Source organism: Sus scrofa, chromosome 14, assembly GCF_054392235.1.
Source record: "Sus scrofa isolate SSC_HxYL_T2T_F1_AM1 chromosome 14, Sscrofa_HxYL_maternal_Yorkshire_Landrace_v2.0, whole genome shotgun sequence".
NCBI lineage: Eukaryota > Metazoa > Chordata > Mammalia > Artiodactyla > Suidae > Sus > Sus scrofa.
The window spans coordinates 118,564,564-118,587,152 of NC_139396.1; the positions used below are offsets into that span (position 1 = coordinate 118,564,564).

General features: G+C 34.2%; 1 protein-coding gene and 1 long non-coding RNA gene across 23 annotated transcripts in view; one reads left to right on the plus strand and one right to left on the minus strand.

The window, feature by feature from the left end:
* PCDH15 (protocadherin related 15) overlaps positions 1–9,025 on the plus strand; it is a 1,617,506-nt gene extending 1,608,481 nt beyond the window's left edge. For 16 of the 22 annotated variants that reach the window (XR_014827612.1, XR_014827610.1, XR_014827605.1 and 13 more), the window contains 3 exons: positions 3,959–4,029; positions 4,880–4,988; positions 8,180–9,025. Coding sequence is in view for 8 of the 22 variants with exons in the window: in XM_084996673.1 (XP_084852799.1) it covers positions 3,959–4,029; positions 4,880–4,988; positions 8,180–8,731 (732 nt within the window). In the remaining 14 variants the exon portion in view is untranslated. The remainder of the gene's footprint in view (positions 1–3,958; positions 4,030–4,879; positions 4,989–8,179) is intronic. The other 6 variants (XR_014827607.1, XR_014827611.1, XR_014827598.1 and 3 more) reach the window with 1 other exon arrangement.
* The window catches only part of LOC102159151 (uncharacterized), a 662,825-nt gene continuing 643,067 nt past the window's right edge, over positions 2,832–22,589 (minus strand). Inside the window, exons 17-19 of the long non-coding RNA XR_014827619.1 lie at positions 19,504–19,648; positions 18,359–18,425; positions 2,832–4,962 (exon numbers count right to left, since the gene is read on the minus strand). This is a non-coding gene — a long non-coding RNA (uncharacterized LOC102159151). The remainder of the gene's footprint in view (positions 4,963–18,358; positions 18,426–19,503; positions 19,649–22,589) is intronic.

Sequence of the window (22,589 nt, forward strand, 5' to 3'; positions counted from 1 at the left end):
AGATCCCTAAAACTTTTCCATCCTGCTTAATTGAAACTTTATATCTGTTAAATAGCAACTCTACATTTCCCCCTCTCCCCACCCATTAGCAACCACCAGTTTACTTTCTCCTTCTATGAGAATGAGATAAACAGTTTTAGATACCTCATGTTATTGGAATCATGCAGCATTTGTCCGTCTGTGATTGGCCTATTTCACTTGGCACAATGTTCCCAAGGTTCATCTATGTTATATCATATGACAGAACTTCTTTTTTTAAGGTCAAATAATGGTCCATTGTATGTATGTACCACATTTTCTTCTTTTTCTTTTTTCTCTTTTTAGGACCATACCTGCAGCACATGGAAGTTCCCAGACTAGGGGTCAAATTAGAGCTGAAGCTGCCAGCCTACACCACAGCCATAGCAACTCGGGATCCTTGACCCACTGGCAACAGGAACTGTGTGGAACAGCAAGAAAGGCCAACATTTGTTTTCTCAGGTCAACTTAGGGATCTTAACGGTCATCAAGTCCTTCCTGCATTTTCTTAAAGATGATGCTCTGTTCTCCAGTAATGGATTTTTCTCCAATAATGGATGTTCTCCAGTAACGGATCGAACCTGCATCCTCATGGATATTAGTCGTGTTCATTACCACTGAGCCACAATGGGAACTCCAGTACCACATTTTCTTTATATGTTCTTCCATTGTTAGACATTTAGGTTTCAACCTCAAAATCATGTGGCAGTCTTTTCTCAGTCTCCCTACATACTAGATTAAACATGCAGTGGCCAAGCAGTTTAAAAGTATTATTTCTGAGAACAAGCTATTGGCTTTATTTAAATGAGTATAATTATACTGGGTTTTGAATACCTTAATTGGCTTTATTTAAATGAGTATAATTATACTGGGTTTTGAATACCTTAAAAGTCTAAGCCTACCAATATGAAACATGTCTATTTTTTAAACTATTTATTTTGAAAAAAATCAAGTTTAGACTTTAACTTTGTCTCAAATTCTCATTGGTCTGAACTGACTTCATTCCCCACTCTTTTCCTATAATAAACATTTTTTTTTTAAATAAAACTACAGACACAAAATCATAGTGTGGAAAAATGAACTTTGAGAGTGTCCATGTCATACTAAGTCTCCAGAAGCCCCTCCATGTCAACATTCAGATATTATTTCTTCTTTCCCTAACCACTCACTTGGCTTCTACATATATTTAATTTCAGCTTTATCAAGGTACAATTGACAAGTGAAATTGTAAGATGTTTCATATGTACAATGTGGTGATTTTACACATGTATGTATACACTACGAAAGGACCCCCCTCATCTAGTTGACTAACATATCCATCATTTTTATCTTTTTTAACATATTTATCTTTTTAAAAAATTTTTTGATGAGAACATTTAAGTGTATGTACCCTCTCAGCAAATTTCAGTCATATGGCACAATGTTATTAACTGTAGTTATTAAGTTTTACATTAAATTCTCAGGCCTTATTCATCTTATAACTGAAAATTTGTACTTTTACCATCCTTTCCCTATTTCCTCCACTCAACAACCACTTTCTTGCTCTCTGCTTCTATGAGTTTGACTTTTATTTTTATAATTTTAAGATTCCACATTTAAGTAATATCATACAGTATTTGTTTTTCTCTACCTGGCTTGTTTCATTTAGCACACTGCCCTCCAGGTCCATTTCATGCTGTTGTCCCAAAGGGGAGATTTCCTTCTTTCTAAATGTAGCCATTTATTGCCCAGGGGCAATATTGTAGCCAATGGGATTTATCCAAGGGGTTATTATTGCTAACTGAAAACTTTTCATCTGGCTTCTAACACTCAGATTGATTTTTCTGCTTTTGAAGTTTACATAAATAGAATAATATAGAATAATATGTTTCATTTTGTAGCTGACTTCTTTTGCTTATCCATTTTCTTTTTTTAAATTTTATAAAGTATAGTTGACTTAACAACCTTGTATTAGTATCAGGTGTACAGCAAAGTGAAGCAGTTATATCTGTGTATCCACTCTTTTTCCGTATAAGTTATTACAAACTATTGAGTAGATTTCCCTGTGAATAGCATACAAACACTACTGTGTAAAATAGATGATCAGTAAGAACCTACTGCTCATCATTCTTTGGGGGAGATTTATCTCTGTTGTGTGCTGTAGTATTGAGTTTATCTCAAGTTTGTATCAGTTTATACTGAGCTGATACAAATGATGTATTTTGGTGCACAATATTACATATTTATGTCGGGAACATAAACTAAAATAAAAATGAATTTCCATGAAAAGAGATGCTTATAGTTGATTTAAGTATTATTCCCAACCATTTCCCAAATAATTTTGCTAATTCATAAACTCTCCAGAAGTATATGAGAGTTCCAGTTGCTCCATGTCCCCGCCACAACATGGTTTGCTGATTTTTTTTTTTTTTTTTACTTTTTGATATTCTTGTAAGTAAACTGAATCCATTCTAACATCAAAATTATATTCCTTTGTTATTAATTCACAAAGTGTAACAAAAAGTCATCATATAGTACATTAGTAGAGTAGAGGGGCTGCAAACTTATAAAAATCTAGAGAGTAATGTAAAGTGAATGGAGTTTATTCAATGTAATAAAAAAAAAAAGCTGATGGGGCATCCTATTGTGACTATGGGTTAGATATAAAATAGCCTGATTGAGGACACAGCAGTAACTAGGAAGGAATATGATTGCTATAAAAAGTATATAACAACTAAATTCATGGCCAGTGTTGCCATCTTTTTATTTTTTGAAAAAAATCAAAACCCAGATTTTTGAGAGCATTTGATTAGAATTTCAGCAACTAATCACTATTTTTAAATGTTTGCCAAAGAAATCACAAGTGGGGGTTATTGTCTACTTCTATCATGAAGGCTGTGAATTTCTATACTTTTTAAATGATAAATCATGGAGTTCCCTGGTGGGCTAATGGTTAAGGATTCAGCATTGTCACTGCTGTGGCTTGGATTTAATCCCTGGCCCAGGAACTTCTTCATACCATGGGCAAGGCAAAAAAAAAAATATATTTATATATGTGTCCTCAGAGGACTTCTTCTCCTGATTCATTCTATACCTGGATCAATGAAATTAATTCTTATACATAATATGTGATCTTAGAAATAAGAATTCACTGGCTTTCCTGTGAATACCTATACTTTTTCCTCCTTCCCTTTTCTTATTTCATTGCAAATTAATAGAAATGTTAAAATAGAATTAAAGAGGGAAAAGTAGTGAAATTACTTTAATAGTTATTTAAAATTAGTTTCATATGTGTATCTCATGAAAAATATTTTTCCATAAATGTAGAGTGACAAAAATAAATATTACCTGAAATTTATAACTGGAAACCTTGAAAGGGCCCCTGTTCTAACAAATTTCTTAAAAAAGAATTTAAATTCAGAGTTAACTTTGTTGTAAAATGTTAGTATCCTTGGGAGATATCATATATTAACAATTTTTTATTAATTATAAATGATTATTTTTCAGCTCCTTTCATAAGAATAGCTTTTGATGAATAGAAGTGCTCTAGACACTAGAAACCTGTTACCAGGATGAAGAAATTGTGAAGATAATGTTATAATATTCTTCAAGGCTAATGTCTGTTAATATGTTAAATAGATTGAAATATTAACTATCTATTGATAGTTTTAAAAATTATCTAAGAACCAACAGTATGTTTATCTGCAATCTTTAGCATATTTACCATTAGAAAAACATTTCCTTTCCTCTCCTTAATTCCAATAGCATAACTTCATTTCCTGTAAAATAGTTACAGCCAAATATATATAGATTTTTATATGTTTAGCTAACATTTGTAATTAAAGCTATTCTGGCAGCAGTGTTTTGCGAATCATCAAATACTAGGCCTGGAAATCTGACTTTGAGCTAAAATGTGTGAAAGAATTTATTTTCAAATGCAATTTCTCTTTTTGAATAATAGGAGTTATCCATGGAGTCTGGAATTGATCCTGGCCAGGAATATGGACAAGATTATTACAGTTATGAGCATGGGTACATCTTCAGATTTTTTTATCCAGTATCTTAATATTTTTATTAATAAGGAGGTATTAAGTGCTTATTGTTACTAGCATTTGTTTTATGAATGTCATTTCATCAGTTTCATGTTTAAAAATGAGTTATGTATCCAGTTTTAGTTTCAATCAAGTTTTAACCATTTTTCTATATTGAAATGTTTTGATGTTTATATTGATAATTGACTAAACTTTATAAAGATGTGATAAAACTGTTTAAATTATTTAAATGAGAAATAGAAGTCAAACATATTTGCTCAATTCCTGAATTCACCATTTCTTTCATATTAAATATTTAACATTTTATCTAACCAGTCAGCCTCAAGATTTGCCCAAGAGAAATTAAGAAAAACATACTTTAGAATCCAGTAATAAGCTTTTCAAAAGTCAGTCCTACACACTTAACTGCTTTTTAAACATAAAGGAAAATAAAAACTATTACAGATTATATTTGAAGCAGATCTTTAAACTGAGACTTTATGTTCTGAATAAACTACCATACTTTTAGAAAGAATCTATTTTGTGCCCTAAATTCTTCAGTTAATTAAGAAACAATATGCTTTCTCTTCACTCTAGTCTGTCCTAAAACTTAAATCTGAAATAACTCAACTCTTTTTCTTGTTATTCCAGGGTCCCATTATGGCAAAAATCATTGGTCATCAGGTTGTAGTTCCTTCTCTATGGTTTTTTAACTAGTTTACAAGGAACCCAATAGCTGCTGTACACATATCTGATGTTTGAATATGGAAGAAAAAGAAGAAAACAGAGATCAGTCATAACAACACAGACCACATAAAAAAAATGTTTAAAGTTGTAAGTTTCTGTTACAGGTATGAAATGCCTCAATATGGAAGTCGCCGTCGTTTGTTACCACCAGCTGGACAAGAGGAATATGGTGAGGTGGTTGGTGAAGCTGAGGAGGAATATGAGGAGGAAGAGGTAATTACTGTAATTTCCTTATGTAATGTTAATATTCAAAAAATAATATTTTTAGCACTATTTAAGAAGCAGGCTACAACATTTCAAAAATCAGAAATCCTGTTTACTTAGTACTTGTTTACCATAGAAATTTAATAACACTAGCTATTTCATTGTCTTGTCTATAGGAGGAAATTTTTATGTAAGTTTATTTCTTCATTATAAATTATTAAACACTTGGAATAAAGCCACAATGAAATTTGTATTTTATAAAAATCCTAAATGTTATTCCATAAAGATATGATAATCAAATATGTAAAAAAGTATTTTGAAAAGCAGTGGTTTTTCTACTATACTGTCTAGCAAACCTAAAATCATGAAAAAATATAGTTTTCATCTTATAATTAAAATAGAAAAATAAAAATAAAATCACCAATATTTTAATGGAATTATAATATTTAAGTTTAAATTATCAAATTCATACATATCAAATTCTTATACTTTGCCTGGGATGTTTACTTAAAACACTTATCCAAAAATTAAAAAAATTAATGTCACGTTAGCTTTACCCTTTTCAAAATTTTAAAAATAGTCAAATTTTACATAAGCTTTTCAGATAAACTATCATAATTTCCTGATTACTTAAAATTGTGCTAAAGAAAATACATAAAAATATTATTCAAAGTCTAGGTAGGAATGGGAGAAAGAAGAGGTAATGATTAATTATTTCTTTCTTCCTTGATCTAAGATGCAAAATAGATTTTGAATAAGAAAAAAATGAGAAAACATTAAATTTTGGTATTGTAAGGTATAAGCTAAAATAAAATAATTTACCTTTTCTTGATCATCTTCTATCTATAAATGGTAGAGAATTGTGTGACTATTCTCTGAAGTTATGACCCTGCAGATTCATTCCTGCTTATGTGGGACAAGGTCACATTATAACTATACCCCAGCTGACAGTGCAATTGCATTTTCATGATTTTCAGGAAAAGGCAAAGAAAGTTAGAAAACCCAAAGTTGAAATCAGAGAGCCTAGTGAGGAGGAAGAAGTAGTTGTCACTATTGAAAAGCCACCAGCAGCTGAGCCTACATACACGACGTGGAAGAGAGCCAGGATATTCCCCATGATTTTTAAGAAAGTTAAAGGACTAGCTGATAGAAGAGCCGTCATCCACCTTGAGGATGAAGAGTGGCAGAGACGTCTTGAGGAAGAAGATAAAGATTATTTGAAACTAACTTTGGACCAAGAGGAAGCTACAGAAAGCACAGTAGAATCAGAGGAGGAGGAATCCTCCAGCGACTATACTGAATACAGTGAAGAGGAATCTGAGTTCAGCGAGTCGGAGACAACGGAAGAGGAGTCTGAGTCGGAGACACCTTCTGAGGAAGAAGAGAGTTCCACCCCTGAGTCAGAAGAATCAGAATCCACAGAGTCAGAAGGAGAAAAGGCAAGGAAAAACATTGTTCTTGCAAGAAGAAGGCCTGTTGTTGAAGAGGTCAAGGAAGTAAAAGGCAGAAAAGAGAAGCCCCCTCAAGAGCCAGAAGAACCGAAAGTGAAGGAGGAAGAAGAAGGCCCAGCAGAAGTTCAAGAAAGTGAACTGGCCCCGGTGGAAGAACCAATAGACCTCGAATCTCAAGATATCACTGAGGAGGGCAGTGCAGAGTCAGCTTCTGTGGAGGGAGGTGTGGAAAGTGAGGAGGAATCAGAATCGGGCAGTAGTAGCATCAGTAGTGAAAGCCAGTCTGGAGGTCCTTGGGGCTTTCAGGTGCCAGAGTATGACCCAAGCAAGCATGCAAACCAAAAGAAGTCCCCAGGAGCAAACTCAGAAGGTTACAACACAGCTCTTTAAAAAAGATCACAGTAGGTGAAAGTTTTGCAGTGATGAGTGCTCTTGTGTGCAGTGCTTTCTGTGTGTTCTCTGAAATGACACTTGAAGAGGAGGAAATTGATCATGATTTTTATCTGATTTAAGATTAGAAGCATGCCAGAAAAGTGAATATATATGCTATCCAAATAGATTTGTATGTTAGAATTTACCAGGATAAATCTGACTAATCTTTTTTATTTTAGTAATTCAGAAGACATGCAATCAGTTTTTATATCTTTATATATAAAATAAATCCTTAAGAAAAGCTACAACAAATGAGAGCTCTGCAAGTCTACTTCTGCATATATGTACATTTCAGCTGGCAAAGGTATTATCAAAAATACCATGAATGTGTTTAGGTTTATAGCTGGCACTTTCAAATATTAGGAGTTAGAATAAATTTTAAAAAAATAAAATTTATTACTATTTCTTTTCTGAGTGTGAATTAAAATAGATTTAGAAAAAATTAAATTGTAACTTACAATTTTTTATGGGTAAGTAACATGATTAATTTTGAACTATATTTTTGGAAATCCAAAAGCATAGCTTACTTAGTATAACATGTTGGTAGTTCACATATCCCCAAAATGCAATACTATTTTAAGAATAACCAAGTATTTTTTAACGTTTACACCTTGCCATTTCTAGTGTGGATCGGTAAAAGAAAAATAAATTTGTGGAAATGTCCATTATGTTCCAGTTACTTACGAAAGGAAAATTTATAATCATTGGTTTTGGTTTTGTGTATTACCAAATAAATACCATAGGAAGGGAAGATATTTTTGTTTAAGTTAACATATATTGAAATAGTATGACCCATAAATCAGAATGCTTCAAATGAATAAATGCATTAAATTATACAAAAGTTTTGGCTAATAATGGAGGATTAATTAGGAATTAGAATATTACAAGTGTCAAGTACCTTTAAAATATTAGGAATGGAAGTATTATATGAATAGAATATACTAATAATGCTGGGCATTCCTTTCAATTTAACTTTCTTAAAGAGCATAGCAACTGTCAAACAGTGGATCACATTCTTAAATATAACCAGTATACCTTTTTTTCATGGTTGAGCAGTAATTGGATCTAAACGAATACAGGTACTTCCTGAAACGTCTACATTCTAATTCAGCAACTTTTTTTCCAGAAGTTATTAAGCTCTAAAAGCAATGAAGAATTGGTAGAAAAGAAATGAATTAATAAAGAAGTTCTTCCCTTAACTTCTGAGTTATTTACCTTTGTTAGCTTTCTGTCAAAGGTTTTGAATTTCACAGGCATTGTAATCCTTACTCTTTTAATTCTTTAGGTAATGACTCACTTTTTTTTTAATCTTGACAGTGGGCAAGAAAAAGAATGATCAAATTAGTTGTCGATCGAGAGTATGAGACTAGCTCAACTGGAGAAGACAGCGCTCCTGAATGTCAGAGAAACCGTCTTCACAATCCTAATATCCACAGTAATATCAATGGCAATATATACATTGCACAGAATGGTTCTGTGGTAAGAACCCGCCGTGCCTGCCTCACCGATAACTTAAAAGTTACTTCCCCTGTTCGACTGGGGAAGCACTTTAAGAAAATAGACAAGTTGGCAGTGACACATGAGGAGAATGTTCCCCTGAACACATTATCGAAGGGGCCGTTTTCTACTGAAAAAATGAATTCAAGACCAACTCTGGTTACATTTGCCCCTTGCCATGTGGGGACTGACAGTACCGCAGTGAAGCCATTGGGGAACAGGCTGAAAAGCACAGTGCAACAGGAGTCTGTGGTTGACAGTAAGAACATCAAGGAGGCTTTGGAATTCCATAGTGACCATACGCAGTCAGATGATGAGGAGCTTTGGATGGGTCCCTGGAACAACCTCCATATACCAATGACAAAACTGTGAGGGAATTTTTTAAAAAGTTATTTTAATTTTTACTTCAGTTTTTAATAAACTGCACTTTTTATTGTCACTGACAAAACAACGTATGGGATTTATATCATGCACACAAGCTATAACTTTGAAAAATAGGCTTTAAAAAAAGACAGATTTGCACTTACATTTGTATCAATTAATTGTTTGTCCCAGAAAAATCTTTTTGGACAGACTCTCAATTCACTATATAACATTTAAACATTTAGCTGTTTTGTTGAGCCTTGAAATTTTTTCATTTTAATAAACAAGAAATAATTTACTAAGTAATCATTTATATTTTGTTGACTAATATAGATTATTCTCCATCTCTAGCTTCATGGAACCTGTTTTGGTACATGTAATTTTATTTTTCATAAAAAATGGGAAAAATTTATATTAGAGGATTTTACAGGTAATAAGTTTATAGAATTGCCATCTATACCATTCTGATTTTTTTAAATGAAAGATAGAATTACAAAGTAATAGTTAATGTGGGAATCTTCTGCAAATTATTTAGAATCATGAGTCTATTTTCTTTATTGTCCAATGAAAGATTTGCAGAATTTTACATATATATGTACACATTTACATATATATATATATATAGACCTTTTAAACAACATTGAAGTCATATCTCTTTTATAAATAATGTTTACAATTTTCCCTGGTGTGCCCCCCCCAATGTTTCCCTTTATAAACATTCTACCCATGCTAAGCATAGTAGGCAATTAGTGTAGCCATTTGAAGTTAAATTATTTGGAGCACCAGAACAAAAGCTTACTGAGGTGGGAAAGAGTCAAATAGGCAATAATGCATCTAGAACCACAATTTTGTTATGGAAGATATAGTAAAGTCAAAGAAGTCTCATATTAATGTCACTGAACATGAATATTTTATTAATTCAGTATAAAGGAATTTATCAGGGTCAGGGATTTATATAATATGTGATATGCCTATAAAGACTATATAAATCCATAGCTTCAAGTGTATTATAGTATTTCTCTTCTCCCAATACCAGTTTATTTATAAAATATTTTAATGCACATATATTTATGTGCATAAAGTGCAGACTACAAAATGACCACCTGGGCTTTTTTTTTTTTTAATCCAAGAACAGTTTTGAATTATTACCACTGAACAAAGCACAGTGTTTCACCATTAATTGAAATGAAAACAAAATAGCCTTTCAAAAAAAAAAAAAAATCCCTAAACTTGCCTTGTGTGTTGTATTCTCTCCAATGTAAAAAGAATGAAACAATATAGTTTGAGTATTCAAAATTCTATTGGGTATGACTTAGTGTTTTATAGATGTAGCTCTCCTCAAATTTTGCACAGTATTGACCAAGTTCAGATTTCAATAAAATTCTCCCATGCATGCTTATTATAGGGTTGAAAGATTGAATAATGCATTGCTATTTCCCTTCTATATGTTTCATGTTTTAAAACTAGTTTATTATAATGCTATTTTCTTATTTCTGAAGTGAATGAATTATATGTAACATAAACTTACCAATTTATGAGTAGTATGTTGTAATTCCAAATTTCAAAAAAGTATTGAGTTTGAATTCAGTAATATCTCATTTATCTGACATCACTGGAAGTTAATGCATTCTACACCCTTGCCAGAAAAGCTATCAGCATTAACTGTGAGCTTGTTAGAGATATAGAATCCTGCCCACACTCCCAGGTCTGCTAAACAAGAAATCATGTTCTTACAAGATCCCATGGTAGTTTGTATTAAATTTTGAGAAGTTATTATCTATACCACTGAACTCCAGGGCCTTCTCCTTGAAACACCAAAGCAATTGTTTTTAGTATAAAATATTTTGGATAGAAATTATATTAAGCATATTATATTTTCTTAATCAGCAATTAATAAATATAATTTAATACTTTCCTAATTAATGTCCCAGGGTCATCTAAACTAACATCCTGGTATTCTCTCTGCATAGAGCTTTATGTATGTTTTTTCTCTTTCTCCAATTTCAGGCTGTGCTATTTAATTTTGTCATTATGCCTGTCTCTAAATTCATCTTTCCAATTTACTTCAAATCTCCTGGTGAGAAAATTTGTCTCTGTTCTGCTCGTTTTTATTGAAAAATCATTGAACTTAAGACAGGGATCAAGTATGTGGATTCAATCAAAAATTTTGTGATTCTAAGAAGCTTTTGGTGGGGTCACTATTGGGATTTCAGCACTATTCTCGAAATCTGAAAGTTGACAGAAGACTAATACCCTGATATATGAGATGTCACTGTATGTTAAAGCTCAGTTTTTATAAGGAAATATGCAAAATATTTCAAGCTACTTAGCAGACATATTTCAGCTGATCATTTCAGTAAAAATAATCATGAAGTTAATATGTCCCTAAGCTAATGGCTATATATATGTGTGTGTGTGTATACAGATTTATCTATATATATATATAGATAGATATACTATCTATATATATATACACACATATATATATATTTACACAGAGCTACCAAATCAAATATTTGGTCAGTATATTTTGAAGAAAGTATACATGGCAGCAAAAACATTACCAACTAACTACATAAATCCAGACTGACTGAATAGTAACTTTGATAGGACTTTATTCTGTAAAACTCTGACTCAGGATTAAAATTGTGGAACCAGGGAAGCTATTCAAGTATGTTTAACATAAGAATACTTCATGCAAATGATATTTCTATGTAAATGTTTATAAAGAAATGGTGTTTTTTTTTTTTCCTAGATAGGCATAGCAATTTTTGTGGTTGTCCTTAATCAGTACCAGCTTTCAGTCAGGCATAAGAAATAGCAGGTCTTGGTTGGTTAAGATGACAACAAACTGATATGACTATAATAATGCAAAACTTGTTGATTTCAAGAGAAGGTCTTGTGGGCAGGAAGGGCAAAGGGAACTAAGAATGAAAAAAAAGAATCCAGGTGATAGGACATTTGTGACTCAGAGACCATCAAATCAAATCACAGATGCTAATCTTTCTCTTTCAAATTATCTTTTTTGTTAATCATAAGCTGTGAGAGTTGTCATAGAATGATAACTGTAGGCTGACCAAAAGCATCTCTTTAAATCCAGAAAAAAAGTTTGCCTTGAATTTTATATGTGATAAGTCCTTCATGTTATTAAACCACATTGTTAACAGGAATGTTAAAATATGTTATTTATGCTAAGCAGTTCTTTCAAATGGGATATGGGAGCTACTATTAAAATATTGTTAATTGCATTTATGTATCATAAAACTAGAAAAAAATGAATATTGATTCTTGAGGGAAGACATTTTCTTTTACTGCATGAGCCTTGCTTTTTTCTCTTGCTCTACTTCACTTTCTGCACTTTCTACCATGAGTGGGGCTTATACACCACACCAGTTAATCAGTAAAACAGGCAGAAAGTGCTAACAATCTATTCTCAGGGCAGCTGCCCACTGGTGCCTGCAAATAATACAGAGATAAGGCTGAGAGATGGGTTCAAAATAATATTGAAGACCTCTATTTTTATTGATAATTTCTTCTTCTCCTCAGATGATAATACTGATTCCTTTGTTCTATTTTTTTCCTTTCTTATTTTTGCATTTGTTGATCTTTATAACAGTCTTTACTTTTTAAATTGGTATTTTTTTCATTGAAATCTTTATATTTATGGTAATTTAAGCACATATATGGAATACTTGAACATTGTCTATAGTTTGGGAAATTATCAGCACATTCACTGCTTTCCCAATATCTTTTATCCAAACACCTGTTTTTTTTTTCTTTATAAATATTATGCTACTGTATGAAGAATATGAATTAGAAAATCTAAGTTAAAATACATTGTTACTCACTACACAATGTTTCAAAAATAAATTTCCATTTGAAAAAATAATTTCTCATTATTCTGTCAGGTGGGGATAAACCTCAGTAACTATTTTCCCACTTACATGGCTTAATATTTCAGTTTGACAATACAAAAAAAGTTCTGCTCTGCAAATTCTTACCTTTGAACAATGTGGAGAAAAGATGTTTAATTTAAAACTCTTATACTTTCTTATACATTTCAGCCATATATAAGAATTCTAAGAAGAATAGACACTATGTTTCCTAATATTCCACCTATTCACTTATTTTTAAAACAATTTTTGTAATCACATAAACAGTGAGGTGTTAATAGTCAGCTATGTTCATAGAAATGCTAAATGAAAACATAAATACATCAAAAAGTATCATCAACATGAATGTACATTATGTCTTTTCACATGATTGATGTTTCAGAGATTCGTAAGTTGTTCATTTAAATCTTTATCTGTTTATCTATTCATACATCTATTTAGTCATGCTCATATTTCCCATGCAGCTTGTCCTAACTTTAAAATGCAGCTGATAATACAATAATTTCAATTGTCTTTCAAACAATCAGGATTGGGAAGAATAAATTTTCTAAACTATCTTGAATACAGAGTAAACTTTTGGCCCTTTGCCTTTCTGCCCTTCATATCACAGAACAGAATTTTTTTATCTCTGTATTTCTGGTAGTCACACACCTCCTTGCATAAATAATTGTTCTTGAGAAAAATATTGCATTTAATAGAATCAGTTAATTCTAGCCCTGCCACTACATGACCTTGGGTGGGTGATTTTATAATTTACCATATTGGGAAGTGGCAATTGTTACATCCAGCTCAATTAAGAGATAAAATTATATATTTAATCTGAACATATTTTTCCGTCTCTATAATGCTATATAGAGAGAATAAAAGGTTAGAAAGCATCCTTTGTATTCTTCACAAATATGGCCAGATTCTAATATTTTACTTGTGAAATGCCAGTGTAAATTTTATTGACCTATTTCACATAGTAGACACTCTAAGTTTTCAGAAAATCTATCTTTCCCCCATGGTACTAAAAAGGATTTGCATTTTTAAAGAGAAATAAAGAAACCTATGGAATGTTTTCCCTATGACTTAGGCTTCTGTATAGTTAAAAAAAAATAAGTTAAAAAATTAAAATCAGTGTTAAAGAACATCATGCAATGCCTGGGCTACAGGAGGACTGTTGAGAGGCTTTCTGGGGTATGCATGTGATGGACAGAGATTGAGCTCATCTAAAATATGTCCCATTTTAATCTAAATACTTCCCCTAAATACACCTTTGGTGTGGGGGTAATCACTGAATTAACAGCGTTCTTTTGAATTTGCTGTGAAAGTGAAATGTTTATTAAAATGTAGCCTAAACTTAGCTTAAGCTTTTTTTCTTAATCCCAAGTGTGATTTATGTAAATGAGTGTACTGACAAAGATAGTTTAGAAATGATTTTTTTACCTATGTCATTTCCTATAAAGGATCCCGAATTCTCTAACCATATAAAAATACTGATCATAGTGAAATGAGGAGAAAAAACAAAATTTTAGCCAGCCTGAATACATATATATGTAAATGTTATGAGCCAATCTTCACATATTTAAACTACTTTAGTTACACAGATATATGTCATTTATATAGAGCTGTATGTTACTATCATAATATCGCTTTTTAAATTTTATTATGTGTGTGTGTGTGTGTGTGTGTATCTTTTAGGGCTACACCCAGGGCATATGGAAGTTCCCAGGGTAGGGGTCAGGGTTGAAATGGAGCTATAGCTGCCAGCCTACACCATAACCACAGCAATGCGAGATCTGTGCCAAGTCTGCTACCAACACCATAGCTCAGGGCAAAGCCAGATCCTTAATCCACTGAGCAAGGCCAAGGATCAAACCCACATCCTCATGGATATTAGTCAGGTTCTTATCCTGCTAAGCCAAACAGAACTCCCAAGATATTGCTTTTGTAGATTTTGATTTGTCATATAATTTTATTTGTACTATTGAATTCATCATCAATATCAATCACTAAGTGTTTTTTTTTTTCCCCCGGAAATACAGGTACTATTTATATGATAAGACATTTTTGGGGGAGGGGGAAAGGGCAGATACTGGAGATGTATATTCCTGATTCATGTATGCCTTTTAAAAGAAGGGCATGTATACTGTATGCCATTTAAAATTAAGCTTTAAAGGTTTATGTACACTAAGTTGTATAACTGAGATAGCATAGCCATAACTTGCTTGGTGAGCAATAAGCATAGGCTTGAAATAAGTATCCAAATAGCATTATTAGGTTTACATCAGGCTCTTGCTAAGAGAGACCAATATATGCAGACCTTAGGGCTGAAATAATTTGGGCCCTAAGCTACCATTATGCAGTCATTTCCCAATGTTTGTATCTAGAGGGGAGCTTGATGAATAAATTTTGGTTGTAATCATTCCTTTGTTACAATATTCCATTGGTTGCATCCCAAGCTCTCTGGTTCAGTTTCCATAACTATGAAATGAGTTTGGATATAGGAATCCTAGGGCCACTCTGAGAAGAAGCTGAAATAATTCGCAGGATATTACCTTGAAACAACCAAGCCATACAAACACAACTGTGCTTTACGGAATCAGCTGCTGGGCCCATCTTCTGCTGTGTTATTTATTTATGTCCCATTTCAGAACAAAAGGTCTCATGGTGATTTAAAAAAATGCATAGACTACAAGAACTGAAATAAGGTTGAAAGAATGAGACAAAGGGAAATAAAGATAAGGGAAAAATAAATATAGTGCTTAGATTAGTGCCCAGACTTATGTGTCCCCTGGTTCTATATATTAGTTATTTAGGCCACAAATTCGGTCCTAATCTCCACCAGCTGTCAGATCAAAAAGGAAAGTAGAATTAGTTATACAATTCATAGTGTGCATAATGTTAAAAAAAACAATTACTGAAGAGAAGTTAGCTTTGTTTGTTGTCAAGACCTGAATGAAATTTTTCTTAAGAGTCCTTATAAAAAGTACACTATGTGATATATTAGCTTAGATGTAGTCATGCAAATTTCATTTCTTTTTTTCTAAATTTTCTCTTGCATAGCTTGCAAGCATCAACCTTTCTTCCAGGAGATCTTTAAGTCTTTAAGTCACTGACTGTCACTCATTTATCAATGTTTCCTACAATGAAGGCTGGAAGGGTAGCATGCCAGAATATTTTCTACTTTCAGCAGCATTTTTTCTTGCCAACAGATTTATATTAATCCCACTTTAATTAATTCATTAATCAAAAGCTGGGTTGTAAAGGTCTGCAACTTTCACAGTTCTATAGCTGTGCTGTTTGTTGATTATGGCATATGTAAACATGGACCTATTTCTTTATTTCTTCAGAATATAGATTTTTTTCCCCACTTTAAGTTTGAGCCTGAATTTAAGGAACACTTTTTTTTTTTTTTTAGACCAATGAAACCAGCCCCTTATAAGGCATGTAAAAATATGAAGAATATATTATCACTGTAATTGCTTGACTAATTTGGTCTAATTATTCCCAGTATATTAGCATTTCATACTCATATATTTGGACAAGCATAGGTGTAGTTAGTGTTATTTTCAGTGATGTCGTGGTAAATAAGCTGTCTAGAAACAAAATAAACAAATAAAAATAAAACTAAAAAAATGATTTGTGTTTTCAGATATCAGTGATACAAATACTCCCACCAGAGTCATCTCCAGTTTCATTATCAGCTTGCCAAATTCTTGAAAATTTAACAAGCCAGTATGGACTTGGTTTACATGTTTTGCACTATAGCATTAAGAGCACCTACTTTCACTTTCAAAAAGACAGCAGAAACTGTCTTTGGAAGTCAAGAAAGGCTTTACAGAAGGAGGTGCCTGAAAGATAATAGAAAATGATCAAAACAACATCTTTGTGTATAATGGAGGAAGAGAGAGAAAAAGAGAATACAGGAGGATGCCAGACAAACAGAAAGACTATTCTGTGCAAAGGCCAGAAATATAAGATAATTAAATTATATATTTAAAAATTACCACTAACTTGATTTCACACTTTAATGAAATGCACTGGAGCAGGGCGAAGTCATGAAATGGAAAGATAAGACAAGACAAGACAAGAACTAGATCATAAAAGATCTATTTCTATCTTATCACACAGACAATGAGCAACCAACCACTTCTAAAAAAAATCAAAACAGGAGAGAAACTTACTTAGAAGTTTTGTATACAAGATGAAAGACAAGATTCATAGGAATAACAGAAATTTCAACATAGAAGGCCTGTATTTGAATTTGTTTACCAGTGAAAACACAAATGGGACTTTATGTTGTTAAGTCCAAGGACCACGTTATTTCCCCACTCCTCCTGTTTAAGTTAGCATCACCGTCTCTTATAATGTGGATTTCTCCTCTATTTAATCACCTATCATCAATATATAGTCTTTTCAGATCCTCTCTTTCATTTTCATACCTCAAGACAAATGTAGCATGAATGAAATTTTGAAAATATTTTAATAAACCTTTCATTCATATGTAACTTAGGTTTCTCAGTTAATGCACCTTACCACCTAATGGATTTGCCTGGATTTCATGGGTGCTGACTGTGCCACTAGAGCTAAATCCTTTATTTGTAAAGTAGAGGCAGTAACAGTATATCCTGTGGGTTGTGAAGAGGATTAAATGAGCCAATTTTTGTAAAGCCCTTAGAATAACACTGGCATAGAGTTGATACTACATAAACAAAACCAAAAGAAGGACAAGGAAGGGAGTAAAAATCAATTCAGAGCAAAGACAATTCAGAAGATAAGTCTCACTTAGATGGGAAGAGACAATAGAAAACCTATTACTCCATCCCTGGGTGGATTGTGAAATGGTGGTAAAATGTTCAAGCTGTGATTTCCCCTCTCCTTCCTCACTTTTGCCCCCAAGTCACTGAATGGGGAAGAAAGTTAGAAGACAGGATTTTTAGTCTGGGTTCTTATTTGAGACTTTGGGCACATTTTCATGAGAGGATCCATGACAATGTGGACAATTTCATCAGAGTACAATCCACAACTCTGTGGCAGACAGAGGCCTGAATCTAATTTCTCTTAATATCATACTCTATGGAAGACTTGCAGATGTTTAAATAGTTCTGTTCGAGGGTGTGGAAAGGATGGAAAGGTTCAGGGTATAATCATAGCAAGCCTTGAAGCAGGTCAGCTTGGTGGGGCTCCAGCAGATACAAGGAGGAATGAGGCAGAGGACAAATGTGGCAAAGACGTCCAGGCATATGCAGTACCTGAATCCAGCTGATGGATTTTGGGGACCTCTAGGTTAATTTAGCATATTTTTTGTGTAGAAGCACAATGAATTGATATTAATGTGTCTCACACTCTTGTACTATAAATATAGAGTCAGAGGAGATCCCTCTGTTTAGGGACTGCCGTGTATAAAGAAGTTAGACCTACCTTCTCCCATGTGCTCTAACAATAGCTATAGAGTTTACAAGAGGAGAAATGAAAGCAACGGCTTTAATTGAAAATGTGATGGCTGTCTGTGTAGATGAGGCTATCATGCAATACAGCAGGGCCACCTGTCTGATGCAGGTACCAGGTATACCTGCTGTTGTATTTGTTTGTTTGTTTCGTTTATCCTTTTTATTTGGTAACTGAATGGCTGACACATGATTTCCCTCAGACTTTCTGGACTGTTGCCCTCTCAAGATTCAATGACTAGCAAGTAAAAGGTCTAGCAGTCCTTGCAAGTAGAGTATAAATGTTATAGTCCACTGATGTGGCCACTCACCATTTCGGTCTTATGCAAAATAATGGCAACTACCTCCTTAAAGGTAGTTTATTCTCACCTCCACCACCTGAAACAAAAAGGTTAACTCAATTAGGCTTCCATGCACAGAGATTTTCCTAAAAGTGTGAGTCAAGTTCACTGAGGTTTAGCAATGTTGTCCACTGGGCTGCAATAGCTGTTCAAGTTCAGTATCAGCTATGCAGAACTGAAAATGAATTTGTCACACAATTCAGGGGGCAGAACTCAAGGTCATGTTCACAGCTCTGGCTAATATCCCCCTTAAAAAAGCCTTGTCATGTTTTTACTGATTCTTAGGCAAGGAGATTATAGTCTGGCAGATGAAAGACATCTTTGTTTGGGCTGCAAGTTATGGAAACAAATCATACCTGCTGATGGGACTTTCTGGCTCATGCCTGTAGATATCTGTGCTGTGGTTTCATTATCTGATCAGCTATAATCCTGATATAAGCCACCACTACAAGTCAAATTTGACTCCTACCAAAAGTTTCTCCATTTGTCTTACAAACAATGCCAGTGCCTGGAGCACTGACTTTGACCATTCCTGATAGACTGATTATATCAGATTTTTAACTCCCTCGGGGCTGTGGATTGGATCTCTTCACTTTTTTTTTTTTTTTTTTTTTCTTTTTCTTTTTAGGGCTGAACCCTTGGCACACAGAAGTTCCCAGGCTAGGGGTTGAATCGGAGCTACAGCTGCTGGCCTATACTGCAGCCACAGCAACTCTGGATCCAAGCCACATCTGCAACTCACCCCACTGAGTGAGGCCAGGAATCAAGCCCCCATGCTCATGGATACTAGTCTGATTCATTTCCACTGTATATGGACTTCTTTTTTTTTAATACAGTGCTACTGCTATAGCCTGATCATTCTGTTCCTGACACAACACTGTGGCCCCTGAAACTCATCCATGTCAAGTGTCTGGTTTTCTATACCATTCACAGTCTGACAATGCTATGCTTTTTCTCACAAAGGCTATTTAATAGTCAAGGTGTTTGATGGGCATTCTGTGCCCCCTACCACCCAGAGACATCTGGAATTACTGAGCACACTGGGATGGAAACCTCAAAAATCAACTCAAAAGTATTTCTAATTCTCCCTCCCTTACCTTCTCTGGTCCACCTACCTTAATAAGGCAGTATGGTCACTGAATGTAACTGTCCTCCCAAAAAGGATCATCTTGGTTGCTTTCCAAGTAATGAACAGAAGTGATGGAGGGAGTGGGCGCAGGCTTCAGAAAACCATTACAAACTTTGGGATTTTGTCTTGATCTGGAAGAGAGAAAATCCTGTCCTTAACAAAATATCTAGCATGAATAATTTGAAAGATGATAAACACACCATTAGGGGAAGATAAATCATACCAGGTAACTTAGAAAAAACATAAACAATTGAAACAAATTAATATTTTGCACGACAAATTCAAGTCAGCCGAAATAAAATCAGAATAATATTCCCATCCTAGGAAAAGGAAGATAAATGGTTGTATATTTATTATTGTATCAGCTTTACTGATTTATTGTTGAGCCTATCATCCCTTTTCTCATCAGTAGTGTCTAAGAACTGTAATTCTCCATAGCCTCCAAAATTTGATATTATCAAACTTTTGAATTTGCCAGTCTGATAGGAGATGAAAATATCTCATAGTCTTAGATTTTGTCCTTGTTTTGTATGAGATTGAGCATTTTTTCATGCCCTTATTGATAATTTGCATTATTTTGTCTACTGTGTTCCTGCTTATATACTTTGCCAATTTTTAAGTTAGGTCTGAAGTAAAATTTGAGTATTGAGAATATTAAATCTAGAGTTCCTGCTGTGGCACAGTGGTTAAGAATCTTCCTACAGTGGCTCTGGTTGCTGTGGAGATGCAAGTTTAATCCCCAGCCCAACACAGTGGGTTAAAGAATCTGGCATTGCCACAGCTGCCAGGTAGTTCACAGCTGCATCTTAGATTCAGTCCTTGGCCCGAGAACTCACATATGTCACAGATGCAGGCACTAAAAAAAAAAAAAAAAAAAAGTTAAATCCTTGTCATGCCTGTGGTACTTATTCCAATATACAATGTGCCTTTTTGATTTTGCTTATGGACTCTCATCATCAAGTAGAGCAGGGCCCTGTGGGGGTCCTGGGCTCAAAAGCCTTCCCCCAATTCCCATACTTTTTTTTTCCTTTTTTTTAGGGCCACACTCATGGCATATGGAAGTTCCCAGGCTAGGGGTCGAATCAGAGCAGCAGCTGCAAGCCTAGATCTGAGCCACATTCGCAACCTATGCCACAGTTTGTGGCAATGCTGGATCTTTAACCCACTGAGTGAGATCAGAGATTGAACTCACATCCTCATGGATACTAGTCAGGTTCTTAACCCACTGAGCCACAATGGGAACTCTTCTACTCCATTTTTGTTTTAGGCAATAGGCCTCATTTGGCCTCCTTGACCTTTCCTGAGTTCCAAAAGGAAGGGATGCAGATACAGAGAGGAGCAGCCAGGAAACAATAGTGTGGACTTGGGGCAGCATCCTGGTTTCTCCTCTTGGAATATGCATAACAATATCTTTGAGTTTTTCTGCAGAAATAATCCCCCAACAAATAGATGATGTTAACTACTTTGTGAAGCATTCTTCCTCTAGGACTACCAGGACCAGTCCCAGGGCCACTAACCACCAGCCTTGAAGAATACAAGCTTGTATCTACCTTGATCTTTATCTGTGGCACCATAATCCACTCCCAAAACTATAAAACCGCCTTCTATTCTCTTCCAAAGGAGGACACAGTCTTTAGGGCATTAGCCTGCTATGACCTCTTTGCCTGCCAAAGCAATAAAGCAAGTTTTTTCCTCTCCTTCTTGTCCAAAACTCTGTCTCCATGTTTTTATTCGGCACCAGTGGACAAAGGCCAAGTTTTGGCAACAATCATACAATTTAAAATATTAATCATTAAATAGATTTCTTTCCCTCTCCCCTTATGACTTTGCTACAGAAGATTCCCCCATCCTTAAGTGAAACAAATATTGTCCTAAATTTTACTCTGATCTTAAAAATTAGATTCATAATACATCTGGTATTTCTTCACTATTATTTTTATTTATCTTATTTTATTTCATTTAATATGAAGAGATAAGCCTTAGTCATCTATAAGAGAAACATAAAAATAATTCAGTGTGGTCTAGTGGGGAGAATATCAGCTGTTGTCAAATAACCAGGGTCCAGTTCCAGGCTCTACTTTTGCTATATGATCCTGGGTGATAGCTTTAATTTGGAGGGGTGAAGGGGCTGGTTTGCAACAATTATTTTCTTAATAAGGGATTAAGTCTGTGTTATCTCAAACAGGGCTATTCCAAGGGTATGTGTGTGTGTGTGTGTGTGTGTGTGGCCGGGGGGAAGAGTTCCATGAACGTATTTATGTTATGGGAGCCCTATGTAATCAATTTGAGTCACTCACATCAGCCTATAAGTAATTACTCTAACCAATCCCACAAGCTCTTTCAAAAGGAATAAGATGCTAGCCCACAAGAAAAATCTGCCATGGGTGTGGTCCCAGAACTCCTTGGGACGTCTGGCCAAGCCCAAAGAGGGGGAAGATAAAGAATCAGAGTGTTTCCTAAAAGGGAGAAAGGGGCTGCGGCTTCTGATTCAGATTCAAGGTTTCCTGCCAGCAGTAGATGATCATAATTGGAAGGCTCCTCAAAGTTAACCAGAAACCTTCGTTTGAATACAAAAGTCAGTTAGAAAGCAATCTAGCACATGTGATAGGGATTCAGAATGGAATTACAAAGGACTAAATGGATGAATCTGCACTAGAAAATGTTGGTGATGCTTATGATTTCACAAAATAAATTTGCTTAGATGGTTTCTGAAAACAAATCATGGAAATGAGGTAAGGAAAAAGATGGAATTAAGAGACTTTTCTAACTTGACTTTGATATTCAAAGGAAGGCTTCTGGTTAGCTTTAAGGAGCCTTCCAATAAAGTCATCTGCCTGAGGTTTGCTATAGTTGTTTGGTTTTTGGCTGTTGTCAAATAAATTATTTGATCTCACATAACTAGTCATCCCCTTGGACTGATTCCCCCAATCAAAATTCCTATGTACATATTCCTAATAACCACAGTAATAGCCTCCCCATTAAAGAAGAAAATTTACAATCTGTACTTCAAAAAATGCAAACGTTTAAATATTGATTTGGTGTGACCAAGAGCCTATTTCATAAAAAATTCAG